This window comes from Schistocerca serialis, chromosome 4, assembly GCF_023864345.2.
Source record: "Schistocerca serialis cubense isolate TAMUIC-IGC-003099 chromosome 4, iqSchSeri2.2, whole genome shotgun sequence".
NCBI lineage: Eukaryota > Metazoa > Arthropoda > Insecta > Orthoptera > Acrididae > Schistocerca > Schistocerca serialis.
In genome coordinates this window covers 233,921,792-233,945,622 of record NC_064641.1, presented here as the reverse complement: position 1 = coordinate 233,945,622, position 23,831 = coordinate 233,921,792, and the positions used below count along the sequence as shown (strand labels likewise).

At 43.2% G+C, this 23,831-nt stretch overlaps 1 protein-coding gene across 1 annotated transcript in view; it reads left to right on the top strand.

Annotated features, from left to right (window-relative positions):
* Nucleotides 1-22,423, top strand: part of LOC126474371 (UDP-glycosyltransferase UGT5-like) — a 59,031-nt gene extending 36,608 nt beyond the window's left edge. Inside the window, exons 2-4 of the mRNA XM_050101837.1 lie at nucleotides 5,668-5,890; nucleotides 5,983-6,202; nucleotides 22,147-22,423. Coding sequence (XP_049957794.1) covers nucleotides 5,668-5,890; nucleotides 5,983-6,202; nucleotides 22,147-22,423 — 720 coding nt within the window. The remainder of the gene's footprint in view (nucleotides 1-5,667; nucleotides 5,891-5,982; nucleotides 6,203-22,146) is intronic.
* Nucleotides 22,424-23,831: the final 1,408 nt, after the last annotated feature.

Sequence of the window (23,831 nt, the reverse complement as noted above, 5' to 3'; positions counted from 1 at the left end):
CATATGTCTTGTTAAATATAATTCTCCTCAAAAACCAAGAACTCACTGCGAGAAGAATTTTTACTCACGTTAACCATTATTAGATCCCCAAAAACTTATCTCAAAGCATTTTGTAATTTTAGGCAATTGCAACACGGAAAAATAGTACGTTGTTCAACATTGCAATGATTAATTTGGTACTGCCACGTTGGTCTTTCAGTAGTCTTGCATATCTGCGCATAGTAAATGGAATAAAGGATCGGGATGCAATATTGCATCCACTACCAGTCGGCAGTTTGGGTGGGTAAACCTTGAAGACAAAACCACTCAGAACTCTCGCAATCGCCAAGCCATGCGTTGAAACCACTTAACGATTGTCTTGAGACAGCATAATGACTTGAGAACGCGGTCCTACCGTTGTTCTAATAAATGTCACAGCTGGAAATCATACTTGTACACACATTCAAGATCAGTCCCTACTCGTACACGCTACTGCGTGTAATATTTACCGAATGACCTGTCGCTACTCAGATTCTGTTGCGGACATTCTGAGCTGTCTCTGTATGTTCATTTTTTCACAGATGTTTGCGGGACGTGTATTGTTTCGTACGGAATGTCAAATCAAACACCTTTCAGCCATCTAAATTTCCAAATTATTTTATTGGGCCACAATTTTCGACGATATATTAAGTCATCTTCAGGCCCCCTGACCGACGTATAAGAAAATTCTCACATTTGGTCCAGCCGAAACAAGGGCCATCATTCAAAGACTGGTATCCGTAGACTTTTGAGTCAGCGATCACTTCAGACATGACCTGCCTACACGTCGGTCAGTGGCCTGAAGTTGGCGTAATATATCGCCGAAACTAGTGGCCAGATATGATAACAATCTGGAAATTTAAACGGTTGAAAGATGTTTGATTTGACATTCTGTACTCGGAGCAGTATCCGAAAAGCGACAGTACACTGAAAGTACAATATTGCATCAGAAATGAACAATTCTGTCGAGCGTTGATGTACGTGATCTGCCTCTCAGGCAGCCCGTTTAATCTTTGTAGCACAACACCTTAGCTGGTGCCCCCTCTACTGAACATTTGCTTCCGTCCACGTGAGTCGTGATAGATGCATCAGATTTGGAAAGCGAATGAAAAATATGAATTATTTGTACATTAAGCCAAAACGCTGCTTTATGTAGCAGTTGCTACTATTGTGACTTTATTTTCATTGGCTATAGGTCTATTCCGCCTCAAAGGCCATTTCCAAGCACTCTGCAACATATAGTACGGTATTTAGAGCATATATCTGTGAGTTTTCGTAATAAATAATTATTTTGTACATTTGGCGTAAGATTTACTTCCATATTACGTCGTTGGCGCCCTTGCTGTCAGATATCTTGTATCTTACTTGGTGCATTTTTAAGCAAAGCACAGGCGAAATTATAAATTTATTGCTAAGTAATGTCTCGGCAGTGGAATTTTTTCTTTGTTGCCCAATATCGTTAAGATCTTGTTAACATTTTGTAAGTTTGACAGCTTCGAGTTATGTCAGCGATGTTACATGGTTAGATTTGTTTTTATAAATCTATGGAGTAGTGTGATACTAAAATCTTTGCAGCTGTATACTGGTGCTCGTTTTATGAAATTATCCGTGGTCAACAATTTCAATAAAATTATCAAGACATTTCTTATGTTTTAAATAGGTTTGTTCGTTTAAAATTTTTCCTGGATATTTGGGGGTGTGTATATAGATTTCTGTCTCTTCCAGAAAGTTCAATATTGCTCCTTTTGGTGTTATGTGCAGAATTTACATCGAATTTTCAATCTCGTCTATGTTGTGATTTTCAGTTTTGACATGGTTAAATAGTGTAGATGGGTTTGTGTCACTGTATCTGGTATGTTCTCGGTACCTAATTTGGAAATTTCTTCGTGTCTGGCCTATATAGAATTTTGCACAGTCTTTACAATTAATTTTGTATACGCCAGGGTATGAATACACTCGTAGTTTCGTATTTCCGGAGTTAATTTGTGTCTTTAGGTTGTGTGCAGTGCGGTAAGCAAATCGAACTGTGGTCTTCTTTAGTAAAGAGTTAAGTTTGCTGGATATATTGCCTACAAATGTTTGGGGCATGTATGTTATTTTTTGTTTCGTTGATATCTCTCTGCTTAATTTTATGCCACTATGAATCTTAGTGTGAAACTGTTTGTTGTAGATTTTGTTGACTATGTTTGGATGGAAGTTGTTTTGTTGTGCTGTATATCTGAGGATTTCTAGCTCTTTTTGTATTGCAGATTGTTGTATTGGTAGGTTTATCAGTCTGTTTATCATTGTATGAAAGTACGCGTCTTTATGTGTTCGAGGATGACACGAATTTGCATTAATTACGTTATCTGATGTTATACGTTTTCTGTAGATTTCAAATTGATGTGCATTATTAATGTTTTTTTATTGTAATGTCCAGGAAGCTGATCGTTTTATTGTTCTCTAGTTCCATTGTGAATTTTATGTTGGGGTGAAGTTCATGTAGTAGTCTGTGCATCTGTTGAATGTCTGTGTCAGAACCGTCTATTAGGAGCAGCGTGTCATTTACATAACGGAAAAAATATACAATTTTCTTTGGAAGTGTGTTTGTGGGGCTAAAGAATTTTTGTTCTTAAGTGTTTAAAAATATATCAGCTATGGTGCCAGCTATGCTACATCCTATGGCTACTCCATCGTTTTGGATGTATATTGCCTTGTTAAATTCGAGGTAGTTTTGGTTTAGTACTAATTTTAGCAGTTCAATGATCTCTTGTATACCAGTAATGGGTAATTTTCTATACTGTAGCAAGTTGTGTTCTATAATATCAATTGTTTCCTGTATAGGGACATTCATGTATAGATTGGTGATATCAAAGGATACGAATTTTCCACTCTCTGGAATTATTACATCTTTTATGCTGTTTACTAACATCCTTGAGTTTTTTATTGTGAACCGTTTTTGAAAGGATGGTGTTTAGTTTCCTACTAAAGAGGTAGGTTGTCCTATCTATACAGTTAACCACTGGGCGTATTGGGATTTGAGCTTTATGGACCTTTGGTTGTCCACGCAGTTTAGGTGTCCTTGGGTTCATTAATATGTATGTTTTTTTTCCCAAAATCCGTGAATTTAAACAGAGAAATCTGACCCATTAGCTACTGTTCTCTATGTCTTTGTGAGATATTCTGATCTATTGCACAGCAGACCAGCACAGGTATTTCCCATCGGAATAGCTATTTCACGCGCTTTTATGCTGATGGAAAGATCTATCTACACGAAGATACTTCTAGAAAAAACAAGACGTTTTCTGCGTTCCCACACAAACGTGACGCCTTCATAACTTCCGGTTACTTAGCTCTCGTCTTCCCACTCTAAGCAACTCACCGCCTTTAGTAATTAAAATTCAGCCAACCATGTACCTAGTGTCATTTCAAGTGCAACCTCTTGCTTTAATTGGGATACAAAGAGAATAGTTTATTACATCTCGCCTTATGGGTGGCATGAAATTATTCTATTTAAATTTTAGCAATGCCTTTATTTATTACTACTATTGTCAAATGTACGTAAAGCAACATAGAATAGGATACATTCAGACATTACTATCTAACGAAGTTGCTATTTTACATGGTGTTGATCGCTAATCTTGTCATCAGATACTAGTGAATTCTTTCTCTTTCTTATGTCCGTTGTATTACATTTATCTACATTTCAACATAGCTGCCATGCGTACCATCAAGTGGAAATTTCAATCTCCTTCTGATATTTCTTGCGATTATCCAACGACGAAATGATGCTGTACATAACAGTTCCGTCAATAAGAAAATCTCATAATCTTCCTGATTCTGCGGGCTTGATCGTTGATGTATAGTTATAGTTAAAATAGGAAGTACATTTAGTGTCCGTCCTATCAACGAAGATCATCGTTCAAAGTGGGTGGCTATGATTAAAGCGCAACTACGCGCTGAGGTCCAGTGCGGGTCGTAATTATCGTATGGCAGGGAAACTGGTAGATGCATTGGTGTGTTAACGCGGAACCGTTCACACTGGAAAACAAATTAGTTCCAGTTATGACCATCAGATTTAAATCTGGCGTTGTACTCTCTTTGTAAGACAGTATGACGTCAACCCTGTCATCTGACAAACCATAAAGTAAATGAATGTATGGCTATCGGGAAGAGAGACCATGCGCTGCTAGTGAAACTGTTTTATGTGAAAGAGAGCAATTGCAGTGCTGCACTGAGAGAGTATCGCCGACTGGAAGACATGAGGAGAAGCCCGATGTCATTAAGTGATTTAAAGAAGATGATAATGAAATTCTAAAACACGGTGAGCTTGGTGTGGTACCTGGAAGAGGAAGCCGTTCTATCCCGGTGGAGACTATTGTCGACGTTGCTGTCGCCGCAACTGGCCATGCAGCACGTGTCCTGGGTAGTGGTAGCGCTCGTGCAGTGTCACGTGAATTGTCCATCCCATGACCAACAATACGGAAAGTTTGACGTCGATAGCTATGCAATATCCACACGCTAAGCAACTCAAACCTCATGATCAGCAGCAGCGTTCAGAATTTGTTCTTCAGTTTCCGGCACAGGTAGAATTTCATGACTTTTACTCTGTCGATATTCTATGGAGTGACGAGGAACATTTTACTCTATAGGGTGCGGTGAATACACAGAACTGCAGAATTAGGGCACTGTTAAATCTCGTGCTGAGCACGAAGAGCCTTTGCACTCGGCGTATGTGACTTTGTGGTGTGGAGTCAGAAGTGCCTTTATTATCGGTCCGTTCTTCATTGAAAAGAATATACCAAGATGGCCCATCTGGTGTCCCATGACGTCTGCACATTATCGAGACATACTTAACAGAAAGTCGTTCCTGTTTTTAAAAAGCACAACTGTGAGGACACTACTGTTTTCATGCAAGATGGGGCAACACTTCATGTCGCTCGCCCGGAGAAACATCTGCTTAATGCAGCCTTCCACGAATGTGGTGTCTCGAGAAATTTCCCAAATTCAAGACCTGGTATCTCTACTTGATCTGAAGGCCAGTATACAGGAGAGTGTTGCTCAGATTCCACCGGACCTGCTGCGAGCAACTGTTGATCACGTCTTCTACGGAATGCAGATTTTCGTTACGTTTCCAAGTGGCTGCCGCAGCAGGACCTGCTGGGTGAGTGTACGGTTAATAATAAAATCACCATTATGCCTTTCTCACTTGTTTAGCCTTTCTGCTCACGCCCTGTTCCTAGCCAATAGACATGCAGACATTTTTATACCTATTTCTTGCATTCACGGTTACCAGATTTGCCCCAGATGGCCAAAATTGTGAATAATTTTTTTCACAGAGTATCGCATCCGCATGAACACTTTGGAATATCCATCAGGTTTCTTTGCCATACGATAATTACAGCTCACACTAGCCGTAGCTGGACTTCACTTGTAACCACGCGGTACTTTGTTACTGGAGCAGCAATATTCTTAGGATTGACGCTGATGAATTGAAAGTTACTCCTCCTTCAACGTACCATAGTTAGTGGAAACCGATTATTAATTAAATGGTTGCCGTTGTTGCAATGTGGAGCTATGTGTTTCTGGAGATTTTTGTAGCACGAAGTGTAGCTTTATGACTTTCATGTTAAATATTAGTGTCAGATGTGAAGCGCATCTGTATATCAGGATGTGAGGGAATTCCTGGACGGTGACAGGGACGGCGTGGTTTACTTCAGCCTGGGCTCCAATGTGCAGAGCAGCGCCATGGCTCCAGAGACAGTCCGTGCCTTCCTGCAGGCATTCGCTGGAATCCCGCAACGCGTGCTCTGGAAATGGGAAGCTGATCGCCTGCCCGGTCAGCCCGGCAACGTGATGACCGCCAAGTGGCTGCCGCAGCAGGACGTGCTGGGTGAGTGTGCGGACGCCCTGCGCTGCAACGGCCTACAGGGTTGCCAAGCGTAGTGACTACTGCGCATAAGTGACGTCATTGTGTTGTTGCAGCTCATCCGAACGTACGCCTCTTCATCACTCAGGGAGGACTACAGAGCTGGAACGAGGCAGCTTATTTCGCTGTGCCCGTCATTGGGATTCCTTTCCTAGGAGACCAGATTTACAATGTTGAAAAGAAGGTCGGCTTTGGCGTTGGACGAAGGCTGGATTTAAAAGACGTCACCAAGGACAGTGTTCTGGAAGCGGTGCAGACAGTTGTGGAAGACAAGAGGTGAGGGAATTTGTTTTTTTAGTTCACCAATAGTTAGTAGCACACAGATGCTGCTCACTCTTGCAGGTCCACGGAGTTGGTAATAGCAGTACAGTGCCCTAGTCGATGGAGTACTCGTTCATATTTGTAATGGCAATATTCTTCAGACTGTCATAGGTACTATAACGAAATACAAGATCTGTTAGTCTCAAAAATTCAGTATGTTTACAACTGCAAGGCACACGGTGATTTTAATTTTTGTATAATCCATATGACTACCAGTTGCAAAATCGGAAGGTTGTTTATTAGTCAAAGTCGCTGCATTTTTTAAATACATTGACATGCACTGTATCCCTCATTACACTGTTAGAAATATCTACACAAAGGAAGTTTCAGTCGAATTCTTATTTAGATCCACATTCATATGTGATAATTATGTTTTTGAGCTAAGTTATTGCCAAAAAGTATTGGACGTCTTTGCTACGTTACTAAAAAATTAGTCATGGAAGATTAGAGTTTAACAGCCCGTTGAAAACGATGTCATTACATGCGGAGCACAAGATCTGATTTTAATGACTGCAATTTTTAATGACTGCCATCCCAATTCCGCGGCGCTCTCTGCCCTATTTCGGGACAACACAAAACGAGCTGTAGCTCTTAGAATTCTTTAGATGTCCTCCGTCAACCCTGTCTGATGCGGACCCCGCACCGCCCAGCATTTCTGTAGAACAGGGCGGACAATTGTGGCGTAAGCAGTCTTTTTAGAAGACTTGTTGCACATTATAAGTGTTCTGCCAAAAAGAGCAATTTTCGTTTACTTTCCCCACGAATTTATCTATTTGATCGCTGAATTAAAGTTATTCGTTATTATAAACCATAATAACTGAGCTGAGTTTACTGCCTTTAGATTTGTGTGTTTTCTCGTACAGATGTCTTGTTGTTGTTGTTGTGGTCTTCAGTCCTGAGACTGGTTTGATGCAGCTCTCCATGCTACTCTATCCTGTGCAAGCTTCTTCATCTCCCAGTACCTACTGCAACCTACATCCTTCTGAATCTGCTTAGTGTATTGATCTCTTGGTCTCCCTCCACGATTTTTACCCTCCACGCTGCCCTCCAGTGCTAAATTTGTGATCCCTTGATGCCTCAAAACATGTCCTATCAAACGATCCCTTCTTCTGGTCAAGTTGTGCCACAAACTTCTCTTCTCCCCAATCCTATTCAATACCTCCTCATTGGTTACGTGATCTACCCACCTTATCTTCAGCATTCTTCTGTAGCACCACATTTCGAAAGCTTCTATTCTCTTCTTGTCCAAACTGGTTATCGTCTATGTTTCACTTCCATACATGGCTACACTCCATATAAATACTTTTAGAAACGTCTTCCTGACACTTAAATCTATACTCGATGTTAACAAATTTCTCTTCTTCAGAAACGATTTCCTTGCCATTGCCAGTCTACATTTTATATCCTCTCTACTTCGACCATCATCAGTTATTTTACTCCCTAAATAGCAACACTCCTTTACTACTTTAAGTGTCTCATTTCCTAATCTAATCCCCTCAGCATCACCCGATTTAATTTGACTACATTCCATTATCCTCTTTTTGCTTTTGTTGATGTTCATCTTATATCCTCCTTTCAAGACACTGTCCATTCCGTTCAACTGCTCTTCCAAGTCCTTTGCTGTCTCTGACAGAATTACAATGCCATCGGCGAACCTCAAAGTTTTTATTTCTTCTCCACGGATTTTAATACCTAGTCCGAATTTTTCTTTTGTTTCCTTTACTGCTTGCTCAATATACAGATTGTATAACATGGGGAGAGGCTACAACCCTGTCTCACACCTTTCCCAACCACTGCTTCCCTTTCATGCCCCTCGACTCTTATAACTGGCATCTGGTTTCTGTACAAATTGTAAATAGCCTTTCGCTCCCTGTATTTTACCCCTGCCACCTTCAGAATTTGAAAGAGATTATTCCAGTTAACGTTGTCAAAAGCTTTCTCTAAGTCTACAAATGCTAGAAACGTAGGTTTGCCTTTTGTTAATCTTTCTTCTAAGATAAGTCGTAAGGTTAGTATTGCCTCACGTGTTCCAACATTTCTACGGAATCCAAACTGATCTTCCCCGAGGTCCGCTTCTACCAGTTTTTCCATTCGTCTGTAAAGAATTCGCGTTAGTATTTTGCAGCTGCGACTTATTAAACTGATAGTTCGGTAATTTTCACATCTGTCAACACCTGCTTTCTTTGGGATTGAAATTATTATATTCTTCTTGAAGTCTGTGGGTATTTCGCCTGTCTCATACATCTTGCTCACCAGATGGTAGAGTTTTGTCATGACTGGCTCTCCCAAAACCATCAGTAGTTCTAATGGAATGTTGTCTACTCCAAGGGGCCTTGTTTCGACTCAGGTCTTTCAGTGCTCTGTCAAACTCTTCACGCAGTATCTTATCTCCCATTTCATCTTCATCTACATCCTCTTCCATTTCCATAATATTGTCCTCAAGTACATTGCCCTTGTATAAACCCTCTATATACTCCTTCCACCTTTCTGCCTTCCCTTCTTTGCTTAGAACTGGGTTGCCATCTGAGCTCTTGATATTCATACAAGTGGTTCTCTTCTCTCCAAAGGTCTCTTTAATTTTCCTGTAGGCAGTATCTATCTTACCCCTAGTGAGACAAGCCTCTACATCCTTACATTTGTCCTCTAGCCATCCCTGCTTAGCCATTTTGCACTTCCTGTCGATCTCATTTTTGAGACGTTTGTATTCCTTTCTGCCTGCTTCATTCACTGGATTTTTATATTTTCTCCTTTCATCAATTAAATTCAATATTTCTTCTGTTACCCAAGGATTTCTATTAGCCCTCGTCTTTTTACCTACTTGATCCTCTGCTGCCTTCACTACTTCATCCCTCAGAGCTACCCATTCTTCTTCTACTGTATTTCTTTTCCCCATTCCTGTCAATTGTTCCCTTATGCTCTCCCTGAAACTCTGTACAACCTCTGGTTCTTTCAGTTTATCCAGGTCCCATCTCCTTAAATTCCCGCCTTTTTGCAGTTTCTTCAGTTTCAACCTGCAGTTCATAACCAATAGATTGTGGTCAGAATCCACATCTGCCCCTGGAAATGTCTTACAATTTAAAACCTGGTTCCTAAATCTCTGTCTTACCATTATGTAATCTATCTGATACCTTTTAGTATCTCCAGGATTCTTCCAGGTATACAACCTTCTTTCATGATTCTTGAACCAAGTGTTAGCTATGATTAAGTTATGCTCTGTGCAAAATTCTACAAGGCGGCTTCCTCTTTCATTTCTTCCCCGCAATCCATATTCACCTACTATGTTTCCTTGTCTCCCTTTTCCTACAGATGTCTTGTCTAAATTATTTTGCAATTCTTTTTGATCATATGATAAAGACGGTAAATTACAGCATCGACTGCAAACAAGCTTGTGAGAAACGGTATCAAAAGTCCTCTGGAAATCTAAAAATTCAGTATAAATTTTTGACGATCTCCGTGTATATCACTCATTACTTTTTGCGAATAAAGAGCTACTTGCGTTTCAGAACTATATATTCTGAATCTGTGTTGGCTGTTTGTCAATAAAACGTTTTCTTCGAAGTAATTCCTGTTAGAGCACAGTACATGTTCCAAAATCCTACTACTAATCGACGTTAGTGATATGGCTGGAGTTGCGCTCTATCATAGTACCTAATAGGATAACTATGTAGAACAGAAACGTTACAGTTTTGCATACTTGGAGTTGGACGAAATTAGAGATAGGTAGAAATACATTTCATGATATGAGGTAAAAGAAATGTGGAATAATACTGTGAGAATGGCACATGAATGTTACTTTCTTTACCTGCAAATGTAGTATAATTAACATTGTTTCTTTCCAGTCATATGACAGTAGTTTTTTCCGACATCTTCGCGAAAGTAATTCGAATTTATAGAATATTTTTCAACACAAAATACAACTAAATAGGAAAATTAATGAGAAATTCGAAAGTAATGATAACAAACAATATTGCTTGTGGTAATGACTTTGGTCGCTGTGGTTTAGAATAATCCTGCTCCATATCACTATCAGCATCTTCCATCTCAACTGTAGTATACTCAGTGGAGTCTCCTGAATTTTTTGGAGACATAGTATTATTGTCGTCCATACAACGTAAGTTCCACCTGACGGAATCTATTGTTTCGGTTGGTGTAGGAAAAAGATTGTATCTTATTTGTCTGCACATTGTTCCATGTGCCGACTAATGGCGCTAGCTTCCAGCTGTTGATGGTGGTGCACTGAGAAGTTTGCCGCCGAGTTACATCAGTGACTGACACCTACCCAGTCCTTTCCTCTAGGTGAGGGCGAGACATGTTAAGTAACATCTCGCACACCATCAGTGGAGAAGAAACCATCGCAAACTCTAAATTCAGCAACATTTCAAATGCTAACAATGGACGCATAAAGCTGATGAACTGTACTGCAAGGCTTTCATATTCATCAATGAGGCTAGGGCCTTTTTACTGTGGAACTAAAAGATTCGCCGCCGCCTGGATAGGCTGGCAGCTTGATTTTGTTGTGTCTGTAATTTCAGATGTGGTGTCACCGCCAGACACCACACTTGCTAGGTGGTAGCTTAAATCGGCCGCGGTCCATTTAGTACATGTCGGACCCGCGTGTCGCCACTGTGTAATCGCAGACCTAGCGCCACCACCAAGGCAGGTCTCGTGATACGAGAGAGCACTCGCCCCAGTTGTACGAGAACCTAGCTACCGCCCAGTTGTACGAGAACCTAGCACTCGCCCCAGTTGTACGAGAACCTAGCTACCGACCAGATGTACGAAGCCTTTCTCTCTCATTAGCCGAGAGACAGAATAGCCATCAGCTAAGTTAATGGCTACGAACTAGCAAGGCGCATTAGCCATACAGTGATTGAACTTAAAGTCTCCTGTGTATCGTCAAGATCGATGTACCACAATGATATTAAAGATAAGTATTAATCCTGCTCCGTACTTTTCTTCCTAGCATTAATTACGTATCCTGTTCCAGTACATCACGCCCGTCTGCGTTAGTCTAGCTTGCCTTTTCAGCCATCTCAACTTCACGGTGTCGGCCCAGCTACCGACACAACATTGGCGACGAGATAAAAGAGTTCTTTCTGATTGCTTACATTTAATTGTGTCATGGCTTCGCCACATTCTCCAGATGTACTGTCCGAATTTTATCGCTTGCAGAATCAGCAGACGCAGGCGTTACTGGATGCCCTTGGACAGCTCGTCCAGAGTCAACGTGCCATTCAAACCGATGCGGCCGCCGCCGCTTCTTCGCTACCGCTGCCACTAAACGCTGTTGCACCTCCCTTTCGACCATACGTGGCAGCCGATGAGACCTGGCACGAGTGGTCTCGCCAGTTCAGCTTTCATCTAGCAGCCTACAGAATTCAAGGTAAAGAGCGGCAGCCGTTTTTGCTTTCTTGTGTCGGTGTGTCCACATACCGTGTGATAGTGAAATTGTTTCCCCGACGCGACGTAGCAACTCTGTCCTACGAGGAAATTTTGTCTGCATTAGATGCCTATTTCAAAGAAACAGTTAATGTGGTTGCAAAACGGTATACGTTCTTTCGTACAAAACGTACGGCCGGTCAAACTAATAGGGAGTGGGTAGCAACATTGCAAGGACTTACTAGGGACTGTGCCTTTGAATGTGACTGTGGTCTTTCTTATTCAGATACAATGGTGCGTGATGCAATTGCACAGAACGTTTCTGATGTTCGCATACGGGAGCAAATTTTGAAACTAGTTAATCCCTCCCTTCAACAAGTGATAGACATATTGGATAGACAGGACACACTTGACTGTGCTCAGGAATCTTTTGAAACTTCGCCAGCCGTGTGTAACATTAACCGGCCCGCTGGACGCGCTGCGCGGCCCGGTAACCGGGCCTTGCGCACGTCGACACAGCGGCCGCCGCGTGCTAAGCCAGGTGTGCCGCGCCAGCACACAAATGCAGTGAAATCATGCCCGCGGTGTGCTACTAGACATTCGCGTGAACATTGCCCGTCACGCCGAGCTATTTGCTTTTTCTGCAATAAGAAAGGACATGTTCAAAGTGTTTGCCAGAAAAAGCTCAGATCAGACAATCACAATCATTCCAGGCCCTTTGCTTCGCGCCGGAATCGAACCAAGGACACTCAGGCTCGTGGACCTTCGCCTATGGACATTCATGTCGTTAATTCCACTTCGTCCAGTGACACTTTCTCTAACAGTAACTGTGATCGTCCCACAAAAACTGTGCGTCGACGTCGCCGGAAATCACGTCAATTAGCAAGTGATTCTGTACCAGTGTCTGTTCAAATTGCACAAAACAGTCGCTCTTGTCGTCAGCAGAACAATAAACTTTTTGTGGACTTAGACTTTGAAGGCAAAGTGATACCATTCCAGCTCGATACCGGAGCTGCAGTTTCATTGCTCAATCATGACACGTACAAACAACTGGGCAAACCTCCGTTGCGTTCCGCAAATGTTAAGCTAACTACATATTCCGGACAGAAAATTCCTGTGTTAGGACAGTGCAGCCTTCTTGCAACATACAAGGGACAAACAAAACTTGTGTCATTTTACGTTCTTCGTTCTTCTTCTGCAGTGAACTTGTTTGGTCTAGAGTTGTTTCAGTTGTTTAACATGTCTATTGTAAATCAGGTCCTCTCAGTGAATCAGACTGTGCCTTCACACGGTGTTTCTCGCTTATGTGACGAATTTGCAGATATTTTTGCACCGGGCTTAGGTTGCGCTAAAAACTATGAAGTACATTTAGAACTGAAGGTAAACGCGCAACCGAAATTTTTCAGGGCGCGCAATGTTCCCCACGCATTGCGTGATGAGGTCGCAAGAACATTGCACAATGTAGAATCACAAGGTGTGAGTGAATGTGCGCAATGCCTCTTTCATTTCAGCTCCGCTTCCTCGCTTACGCCGTACAGGTGTTCCGTTTCTCTGGACGACGGAATGCGAACGCGCCTTTCGCCAGTTGAAATCGGCGTTGCTTTCTAATACTTGCCTTACGCCATTCGCTCCCCAGAAACCCCTTTTGTTGATGGTAGATGCATCGGATTTCGGGATCGGTGCTGTGCTTGCGCACAAAGTTGGCTCCCATGATCGCCCTATTGCCTTTGCGTCCAAATTGCTCTCGTCTGCGCAAAGAAATTATTCACAGATAGAGAAAGAAGCTTTGGCTCTCGTGTTTGGTGTTACTAAGTTCCATGATTTCTTGTATGGTCGTCACTTTACCATCATCACAGACCACAAACCTTTGACATCGCTTTTTCATCCGACCAAGCCTGTACCTCCACGTACAGCGCAGAAATTCATTCGCTGGTCTATTTTCCTCTCGCAGTACCGCTACGATATCTTGTATCGGTCCACTGCTAAGCACGGAAACGCCGATGCGTTGTCCCGTTTGCCTGTTGCTGAGGATAAAGCATTCGATTCTTCCGAACTTGCTTGCATGTTCATTGATTCGGAAACCGATGAAGTGGTCGAATCGTTTCCGATTGATTTTCGTCGTGTCGCTACAGCCACAGCTGCTGACCCTGTCCTTGCTACTGTTTTACGTTTTGTTGCTACGCAATGGCCTTTGTCAAAGTCTCGGATCGAGGATCCGTTGGTTCGCCGATTTTTTGCTCACAAGGAGAGACTTTTTGTTCGACGTGGTGTTTTGTTGTTGCGTTCTGATAATGATCAGTCCAGAGTCGTGGTCCCACGTTCGTTACAGTCCTCTGTTTTACGGCTTCTTCACCAAGGACATTGGGGTATAGTGCGAACGAAACAACTTGCTCGTCAGCACTGTACTTGGTTCGGAATCGATGCTGCGATTACGAATATGTGTTCTTCGTGCCCGGCGTGTGCCGAACAACAGTCCGCACCGCCGCGGAAGGTCTTTGCGTGGCCAAAAGCCACTTCCCCTTGGCAACGCTTGCACATTGATTTTGCTGGTCCATTCTGGAATGCTCGATGGTTGGTTCTGGTCGACGCCTTCAGTAATTTTCCTTTTGTTGCCCGGATGTCTTCCACGACGTCCTCCGCCACCATCCAAGCGTTGTCTGCTATTTTTTGCATTGAAGGTCTGCCACAGACTATTGTTTCCGACAATGGCCCACCATTCATGTCCGCAGAATTTCAGTCATTCTGCCAGGCCAATGGTATTCAACATCTGACATCCGCGCCGTTTTCGCCTCAGTCTAACGGTGCCGCTGAACGATTGGTCCGGACTTTCAAGTCACATATGTTGAAATTGAAAGAGTCGCATTCTCGGGAGGACGCATTGTTGCTCTTTTTGTCTTCGTATCGCTCTCAGCCCCGAGATGGTCGCTCGCCGGCTGAGTTGCTCCACGGTCGTCCTCATCGCACCTTGATGTCTTTGCTGCATCCGCCGCATCAGGTTCCTGTGCAGCGGCAGACTCCTGCTTTTGCTCCAGGCGACGTTGTATTTTATCGCCACTATCGAGGTTCACGGCGTTGGCTCGCAGGGCGCATTCTTCGCTGCCTCGGCCGCGCGATGTATTTGGTTTTGGGGGCCTCTGGTGAGGTGCGTCGGCATCTCAATCAGCTGCGCCTCTGTCGTCGCTCGGGTTCTGCCGCTCCCCGTCTGCTTTCAGCGACGGTGCCGTCCGGTCAGCGCCCTGGGGACCCATCTACTGGCTCGCCTCATCCCCAGGTGTTACCGACGATGCCTTCCATTTTGCCCCATGGCGACGCGCCGCCGCCGCCGCAGCAGCAACAGCCGCCGCCGCCGCCGCTTGTTCTCCCGCCGGCGCCGCCCGCATTCGACGCTTCGTTGCAGCCGCCAAGCGCCTCCCAGGGTCACGCGCCGCCGATCGCTTCCCGTGACCAGCTGTCCTCCGCCATGGAACTCCCGCCCGCTCCGGACCACATGACGTCATCGCGCGTCGGCTACCCCGACGCAATGGAGGTTGATCCTTCGGTCCCTCCTGTCTCTTTACGGGCGCATACACCGCATGTTGACGTGCACCCTGGACTAGTTTTTCAGGCGTTTCCTAGCTCCCCTCGGACCGAATGGCCGGGTGCGGGTGGCATAGCCTCGCCTGTTGTTAGGCTCCCCACCTCATCGCATACGTCAACATGTGGTCCTCCCCACGGCGGGCGGAAGCCTTATCACACGACCGTTCGCCGATTTGCGGGGGAGGAATGTGGTGTCACCGCCAGACACCACACTTGCTAGGTGGTAGCTTAAATCGGCCGCGGTCCATTTAGTACATGTCGGACCCGCGTGTCGCCACTGTGTAATCGCAGACCTAGCGCCACCACCAAGGCAGGTCTCGTGATACGAGAGAGCACTCGCCCCAGTTGTACGAGAACCTAGCTACCGCCCAGTTGTACGAGAACCTAGCACTCGCCCCAGTTGTACGAGAACCTAGCTACCGACCAGATGTACGAAGCCTTTCTCTCTCATTAGCCGAGAGACAGAATAGCCATCAGCTAAGTTAATGGCTACGAACTAGCAAGGCGCATTAGCCATACAGTGATTGAACTTAAAGTCTCCTGTGTATCGTCAAGATCGATGTACCACAATGATATTAAAGATAAGTATTAATCCTGCTCCGTACTTTTCTTCCTAACATTAATTACGTATCCTGTTCCAGTACATCACGCCCGTCTGCGTTAGTCTAGCTTGCCTTTTCAGCCATCTCAACTTCACGGTGTCGGCCCAGCTACCGACACAACATCAGATACAATACATAGTCTTCTGGGGACAACATTGAGATATTGTTTTTTAGAAGATACACCTCTACAGCAACGTTAATAAAATGATGATGCACGTCGGACAACAGGGCATTGTCTGCCACAAGGTGGGTGATGGCAGTAGACACTGGTCGTAATAAGCTACTTGCTTGTTGAAGTTAGCCTCATGTGTCCTCCTTCAACACAGCACTTCTTACTGTGTTATCGAAACGAAGTGAAGTGGAAATAATGGATTCTACAATAGTATCTTTTTTCTTTGGCAGCCTCTCAGGACTTTTTAAAGCTCTAGCGAGTTTATGAGGAAAGTCTGAAAGATACAGCAGACTTCCTTTTTGTTTCGATTCCAGCAAAGCATGAGATACGTGGCTGAATTTGAATGCTTTGATTATTTTCTTACTGATCTTGAATACAGCTAAAGCAGTGATGTCTTTTATGAGGAGACTGATGGTATGAGCAGATCATCCTATACATATTACATGCCTGCAAATTTCATCCACTATTCTCCAGGCACCCTGCGTATTTCTTGCAATACCACTGATCACTCCTATGAACTTTTCGTCCTTATCTCTTGAATTCCCGTTTCTCTTCACTCACCAGGACGTATACTGTTGGAGAAAATGAGTTCTGGTGTCGTGACAACGAAATTAAACCCTTGGTGTAAGACGCATCTATTCAGCCATCAGAAATTAAAGTGAGAGCATTTGATCGTTTAATGTTCTCCATGACAAAAGCTTGAGTGAAGTTATACTCATAACATGGTGGTTAAGTGGCTCGTAGCCAGGACGAATTAAATGGAAAGCTTTCATCCATCATCCAGTGTTGTGGCCTCTATCACTGATAACGAGGCTGCTGAAGTAAAGACGACTGCTTTTACATCTGTGCCAGAAACTGTTCTGGAAGTGCTTGACGAAACTGACGTGTCGTTCGAGAGACCAACCTAGTTATGAGGTGAGGTCAAAGGCACGGTAAACATCGACGTTTCATCAGGTGTTTCACAAGTTCAAAAATGGCTCTGAGCACTATGGGACTTAACATCTGAGGTCATCAGTCCCCTAGCGGTCGCACGGTTCAGGACTGAAGCGCCCAGAACTGCTCGGCCACACTGGCCGGCGTTTCAGTAGTGGTTCTCGAAATTTTTCCTCATTTTTGTAAAGGTTCCTGATTCACACACTTGATAGCTTGTAGACACAGTCCACGCTTCTGGAAGTTATCTCGTAGACGAGTAGTCACTGCATTATGATATACGGTTCGCCGTGCTTACTCTTGGCTTTTGTTTTGCTTTCGACAGACCTTGACCACCCTTCCGAATGATGACGCATGCTGAAGAACGCTGGCCGCGTTCTAATGTGCCATATGTCATGCGGCCCTTTATACATCTTCACTCAATTTCCAGACGGTTGAAAGCTCCCGGCGAATCTAGCAAGATACAGACCGCATAGGTGAGGAAAGTGATCGAAATGACGTAACGTTCGATATGTACGCAACAAACATAACGTCCAGTTAACGTGGGTAGAATCTTAACTGCCCAAATCTACTAGGAAAACTACGATGGCTACGTTCAATTGCGATAGTCTATTGTAGCTTACAGTAGTTTTACGAATCTAGTTACAGTTGCTGCTCTCGTAAACTGTTACTATCAAATCTTAATCTATGATGTTCCCTCAGCTTTTGGAATTGTGTTGATCAGCCAGCGTGAACTCACATTGGTGAGCCAGCACTATAGCATCAGTAGCCGCTATTTCTCACCCTCTGACGTGTAAATTAAATAATGGGAACTCAAGGATAAAAAGGGTAATCTCTGGTTATGGGACTGGTGTTGTTTCCGTGTATTTCTCATCTGAGCACAGCTTCCTAATTAGCCGTTTATCTCCATACAAATTTCATACAACTGGCAACAGAGTTACAGGATAACTTTTTCTAAACCGCGTAATTGACTCCCATTGCGACACGTAACTTTGAAATTTGCCTCAAAGGTGACTGCAACGATCTTCTATATTCGTGAAAAAGCGTGGATCCCTCCAACATCACCCTCGGGATCCGATACGCTTTAAACATAAAGGTGTCGAAATACACGAAACAAAACCACAGCTCAGAAGTTCATATGAGTTGCAAGATGGGTTAGAAATGTCAGTTTGGCACCAAAGTTTACGATAGTTCTGCCAAACCCCACCGTAGATGTGTCCACGATAAGCTCGTCACAGGCGCGTTACCCACATTTCACCCCCTCTTTCGACGTCTTTACGATGGAGGCCAGAACCGCGACAGCCAACGTAGGAATCACACAGTTATCTCATGGGTGGCTGAGGTAAGCGTTTCGGACTCACCGCCGCTCACAATCGACATGAAAAAGCCTCAGTGGGTGGCATAAATGGCGTCAATTAAACCATCCCTTTCTAGGATGTCCGGGCTAGGCAACGCGTTCGACACCCTTTGGGTGGCTTTGCTCTAGACAAGCCTCGAGGCTGGAATGGTGTCGAAGTTTTTCAAGTAAAACTGAAATGTGCGCAACAAAGTTGCGTGGGTGGCACCAACGATGCAGATAAACTGCAGGGTCTTAGACACTTCGCCATTTTATTCACGTTACTTTGTATCACATTCAAATTTCGTCGAATTATTTTGAATAATTCCTAGGGGCTCGAACCTGTCTACCAGAGCAAAAATTACGGTTGCGCTACGCTTGAAACGGGTGCGATCATGTACAATAGAAAAGAAGCCCCTAAATGTCCTGAGAGATGGGTTGAGATATCCGAGGGCATCAGTACTGTCAAAGGTTGTCAAGAACGTCTTTCTGTTTTACTGATACTGATTGCACTGCGAATATCTATATAGCTACATTTGATTGGACACGGTGAGTTGATGTTAGTCAAGAACGCCTTTAAAGCGACAAAGAAGCCTTTATCAACACGTCAGTGGGTTTGAACAGGAACAAGGCTACGAGAAGTAGGATGTTCCTTCTGCGATACTGCAGAAAGACCTGCAGTCTCCTGACTGATTTCTGGCATCGATGGTCAAGGGAATACATGGTCGCAAGATGATCAGGCCACTTGGAACTACTGAGAGGGAAGACAATAGTGTTGGCCGTATGGCTCTGGCGCATTGTACTGCATCTGCAGCAGCAATTTGAGCAGCGTTTAGCACCGCAATAACACAGCGAACCGCTACAAATCGGTTACTACAAGCACAGCTCTGAGCCAGAGACCCTGAGCGTGCATTTCACGGATCCCAAACAACCGCCATTTTCGATTTCAGTGGTGTCAAACGAGAGATCAATGGAGGACAGGGTGGAAGTCTGTTGTGTTTTCTGATGAAAGCTGTTTCTGTCTCGGTGCCGATGATGGGCGTTTGGAGGTTAGGATGAGCAGAGTTGAGGGCCTGCCTGCTAAACATACTGGACCTGAAGTTAAGGGCCAGGGTGCAATTTCGTATGACAGAAGGCGATCTCCCCCCAGGCACCGGGATTGCAAGTTCGTAGGTCAGTCTGGTGATTTCACCTGATGTGCTGCCATTCATGGATAGCATTGTAGGGGTTGTTCCCAACGCCCACATACCGCTGTTGCAACCCAACATGCTCTGCAGCATGTGTATATGTTGCCTTGGCATGCTCAGTCACCAGATCTGTATCCAGTCCAGCATTTATGGAACTTAATCGGACGACAGCTCTAGCGTCATCACAAATATCGTTAACGGTCCCTGTATTGACCGACTATGTGCAAGAGGCATCAAACTAAATGCCGCAAACTGACAACCGGCACTTTTACAACACAGTGCATGCCCATCTACATGCTTGCATTCAACCGTCTGGCAGTTACAGGAGTTATTAATGTACCAGCATTTTGCATTTGAAATGGGGTAACTCGTGCTCACTTTAACCTGCGATATTGCAATGTTAATTACTTAAATACTAATGTATTCCCAAAATTTCATTACCCAACATAAATTTTTTGTGTTGCGATTTTCTCCGTCAGAATATACATATTAGCAGCAGGTTTATTTGAGGAAAAATCGCCCCTTATTGCTATGAAGATTTGAAAATTAGAGTTACATTTGTTACAGGATACCTTGTAGAGCTGGAACACTAGTTTAATTCGAAAAGAAAGCAGGAACGAAATTGGCTCTGGTTGATATCAAGAAACTATCCCAGTATATTGGTGCATTTCATAAGAGGAAATCACAGAAAAACTAAATCAGTTACATAGCTACTGCGTGTACGATAATTAAGAGCAAAAACAGAAAGAAATGAAAGATATGATCATAGAAGCGAAAACTTTCTACTACACATGAGTCTGCAGACGAGTTATATGCGAGGTAACTGCAAGTGTGTGGCTTCCAGCTGCCAAGACATTTGCATGAAGCTTTGTCCTAGCCGGGACTGTTTTTGAAGTGTCAACTATTCCATTAAGTCCCCAGCTAATTGTGTTGAAATTTTACCGATCGTCCACATCTTCCTGCTGGTGTAAGAGGACATCTAATGCGAAAATACCGTCCAAGATGCACAAGTCGAGGAATCCCTCTACCATTGTCTCCAGGATCATCAGGTCTTTAGACTACCCGTGCCAAGTTCGTCTCAAAAGTGTATACTATTCCCGCTGATAAGGTGGTAGAATTACTGCAGAGAATTTTACAGTCTTGTCGAGAATTCTGACGTGGGAACTTTGAAAGTGTAACATGGAGTATTTACATTGACAAGTACAAGTATAAACTGCAATATGTACTCTTTTTAAATGATCGCATATCTTGTTGAGGTTGACCGCTTAAAAATGACAATAATCAACAAATCAACTATTATATAAAATGTTTAAAGTTTTATATAAATTCACCACCGTAGTCAGTGTTATTATGATTTTTTCTTTGTCCTTGTAAATTCCCAACACACAATATTTGCTTACTTTATTCTGTAGAAAGTATATGTAAGATTTTAATGCAAATACGACTGACTCAAAAACCAGCATACAACCAATGAAACAATTTATATTTGTATTACTGTATATCTATTCAGTCCAAGAATCTGCGTTCTGTTTGGTCTTCAGCTGTCTGACAGTGCCACAGATTATTCACAAGAGTCGTATGAAAAAAAGTATATTCGATAATCTCCACCTAATGAATGAAGGTACAATTCTCAAAATGCATGGTGGGAAGATCGATACATGTGAATGTTTAGAGTAACTAATATTTTAATATTATTCAAGTTAATGTACTTCGTCAGGTACCATAGGGTAATGCGTCAAAGCTACTTCATCATGGAGCCAAACACTACATAGTACACATGGAGCTGATACAAAAATTTAAAAACCAGAAACAATGACTGTAAGAGACCAACAATAAATATGCACAATCGGATGCAAAATGGATAACAGACGACAATACAAAGCTACAAGGAAAACCTCTACAGGATTAATGGACTGTTGAAAATATGGGTTTCGTATGGAATGTCCTGAGTTCTCCTGGAAATACGTTGATGTGGATCCTGCAAAATACTGCACATCGTTCTGTAGAATGGTTAAAGAAGTGCTATGCAAATGGAAATCATTATTGCTGTCTTGTGTTGACTAAGTTAGTGTGACAGTTCTTTCTGATTGATCCATCATTATTTACCATAAATTTCACGAAGGGTGTGTGTATGAATGGCATAGTTGAATTTTATGATTCATTAACAATGGCCTGCATGAACGCCACGAAGTGCCTCTGCATATCATTCTGAATGGTCTTTTTCTGGTGTAAGAACATATTTTACGACTGCACAGATTTATTGAAAAATATAATGGTATATGTGTGCCAAATGAACAAGCTTAAACGTTTCAGTGTCAGAGGTAGCGCTGACGGACTTTAAAGTAAACGGAGCACTAGTTACTTTCTTCACAATATACTGAAAGTAATACATTCAAAAAACTTCTTGCCTAACTGTGACTCCATTGAGCTATCTCTAAAAAACACAAAATTTTATGTTGTGTTGCATTACCACTCTCTGTGCTCCAATTACATACCTGAAATATCAGTGATCATTTGATTCGAAGCTCTTGTTGATCCTACCATTCTATTATTGACATATGACGACATTATTTGGAAAAACGCACAAACAATGTTTATAAATATTCAGTGATTGTATATGATTAAATGTTTTATACAGCTCAGTCTTACTGTGTTCTGCTTGCCAGTACGGCTGCTATCATAATTTGTCGAAATGCATTTCCCTTTCCCTGTTGCAGCTACCAGGAGAACATGAAGCACTTCTCTGCCATCTACCGGGAGCACCAGAGCACGTCCCTACAGAGGGCGGTGTGGTGGGTGGAGTACGTGATCCGCCACCAGGGGGCCCCTCACCTGCGCAGCGCTGCCCTCGACCTGCACTGGTGGCAGCTGCTGCTGCTCGACGTCATAGCCTTCATACTGGCTGTGGCGGCCGTCGTGGCGTTTCTCCTCCACAGGCTGAGTCGGTGGCTGTTCACGTGGCTCACTCGACCCAGCAAACTGAAGAAACAGTGAAACTGTTGCTGCCTGATGTTCCTTTATCTCTCAGCACCAATGTCTGTGTGTTTCTTCCGTGCAAACTGGTTGAATGTATATTCAGTGTAATGATACAACTGTCGAAATCAAAGAACCATTGACGACATTTCATCAGAACTTCAAAGTGGACAAAAGGAACATATCAAGTACATGCATTTATAATCTGGTTTGCTATAAAACTAAACCATTGTGCACTTGCTGTATAATATATATTGCAGTGTCTGGGAACAATTGAAATATGTCACCCAGTATGACGATCTGGGGATTACATATTCGGTTAGGGCAGCATAAATCAATGTCTTACATACTAAGTCCAAGTTTGTTGTCATTGAACTAATATCTTATGAGTTCCCCTTCTCTTCAGATACTGCTATCCTTGGTATAACGGTTGTAGTCTAACATCTCTGTCCATAAAATCCAAGTTACATTTCAAATTCCTTGCTTTGTTCATAATATGTGGTAACAGTAACGTTGCTCTAGTATTTTTAAGAATATCAGTAGCTGACTGCTCTTATTGACGCTCTCTGAGGCCTAAAAACTGAGACCAAGCAGGTGAATCGCCAGTCTCTATGCCACACTAATTGGCAGGAAGTGAAGTGGAACTGAGATAAGAGTGACTAATAAAACTACAGCAGCTGTAGCATTGTTCCACGAAAGGTAAAACCCCATCATGACTCTGGTGCTCCATTTTCGGTCTACATACGAGCAATACTGGCCCAGCATTTCTTGTCCAGTTCGCTTATCTGAGTAGATAAGTAACTTCACTGTCATAAATTAGTACTTATTGGGAGTTATTAAGTGTGCTGATATGTAAAACAGCTAAACAGCTGAAGCCGTCAACTGTCTGACACATTGAAGAGCCTGCCCAAGTGTAACACGCTGTCAGTATCTAATCGACAATGATAATTTCGTTTTATGCGCTACCAGTGGTTGGGATACTTTTCACAGCATGTCAGGCATAAAATTTATCATCCCAGCCTCAGCTCTCCCAACATCTGAAGAGGCCCAGAGGCTTCAGTCAGCTCTCTCTGTGTTAGAAACAAGCCTAGATGGTTATGGATCTTCACATATTTTAATAAGTCAAGAAACGCACTACAGCAGTTTGCTCTTCTATACTTGATCATGATCAGTACAATTCCATCAGTGGTATTCACACCCAGCCTGGAAGATATAGCGTGGGTAAGTGGTAAAAGGGCTTCAGTAAGTGCAATCCACTCTACAAGTGCCGGAAATCTGGAATGAAAGATATTTATGCAGTCCATCAGTAACACATTTAATTGTGAGAGAAGTGCAGTAACTTTCTGCTCATTCGTTAATTCACCACAAGTGATTACAACACGGTGACACGCCTTCACGATATACTGTCACCAACAGACAACAGCGATAT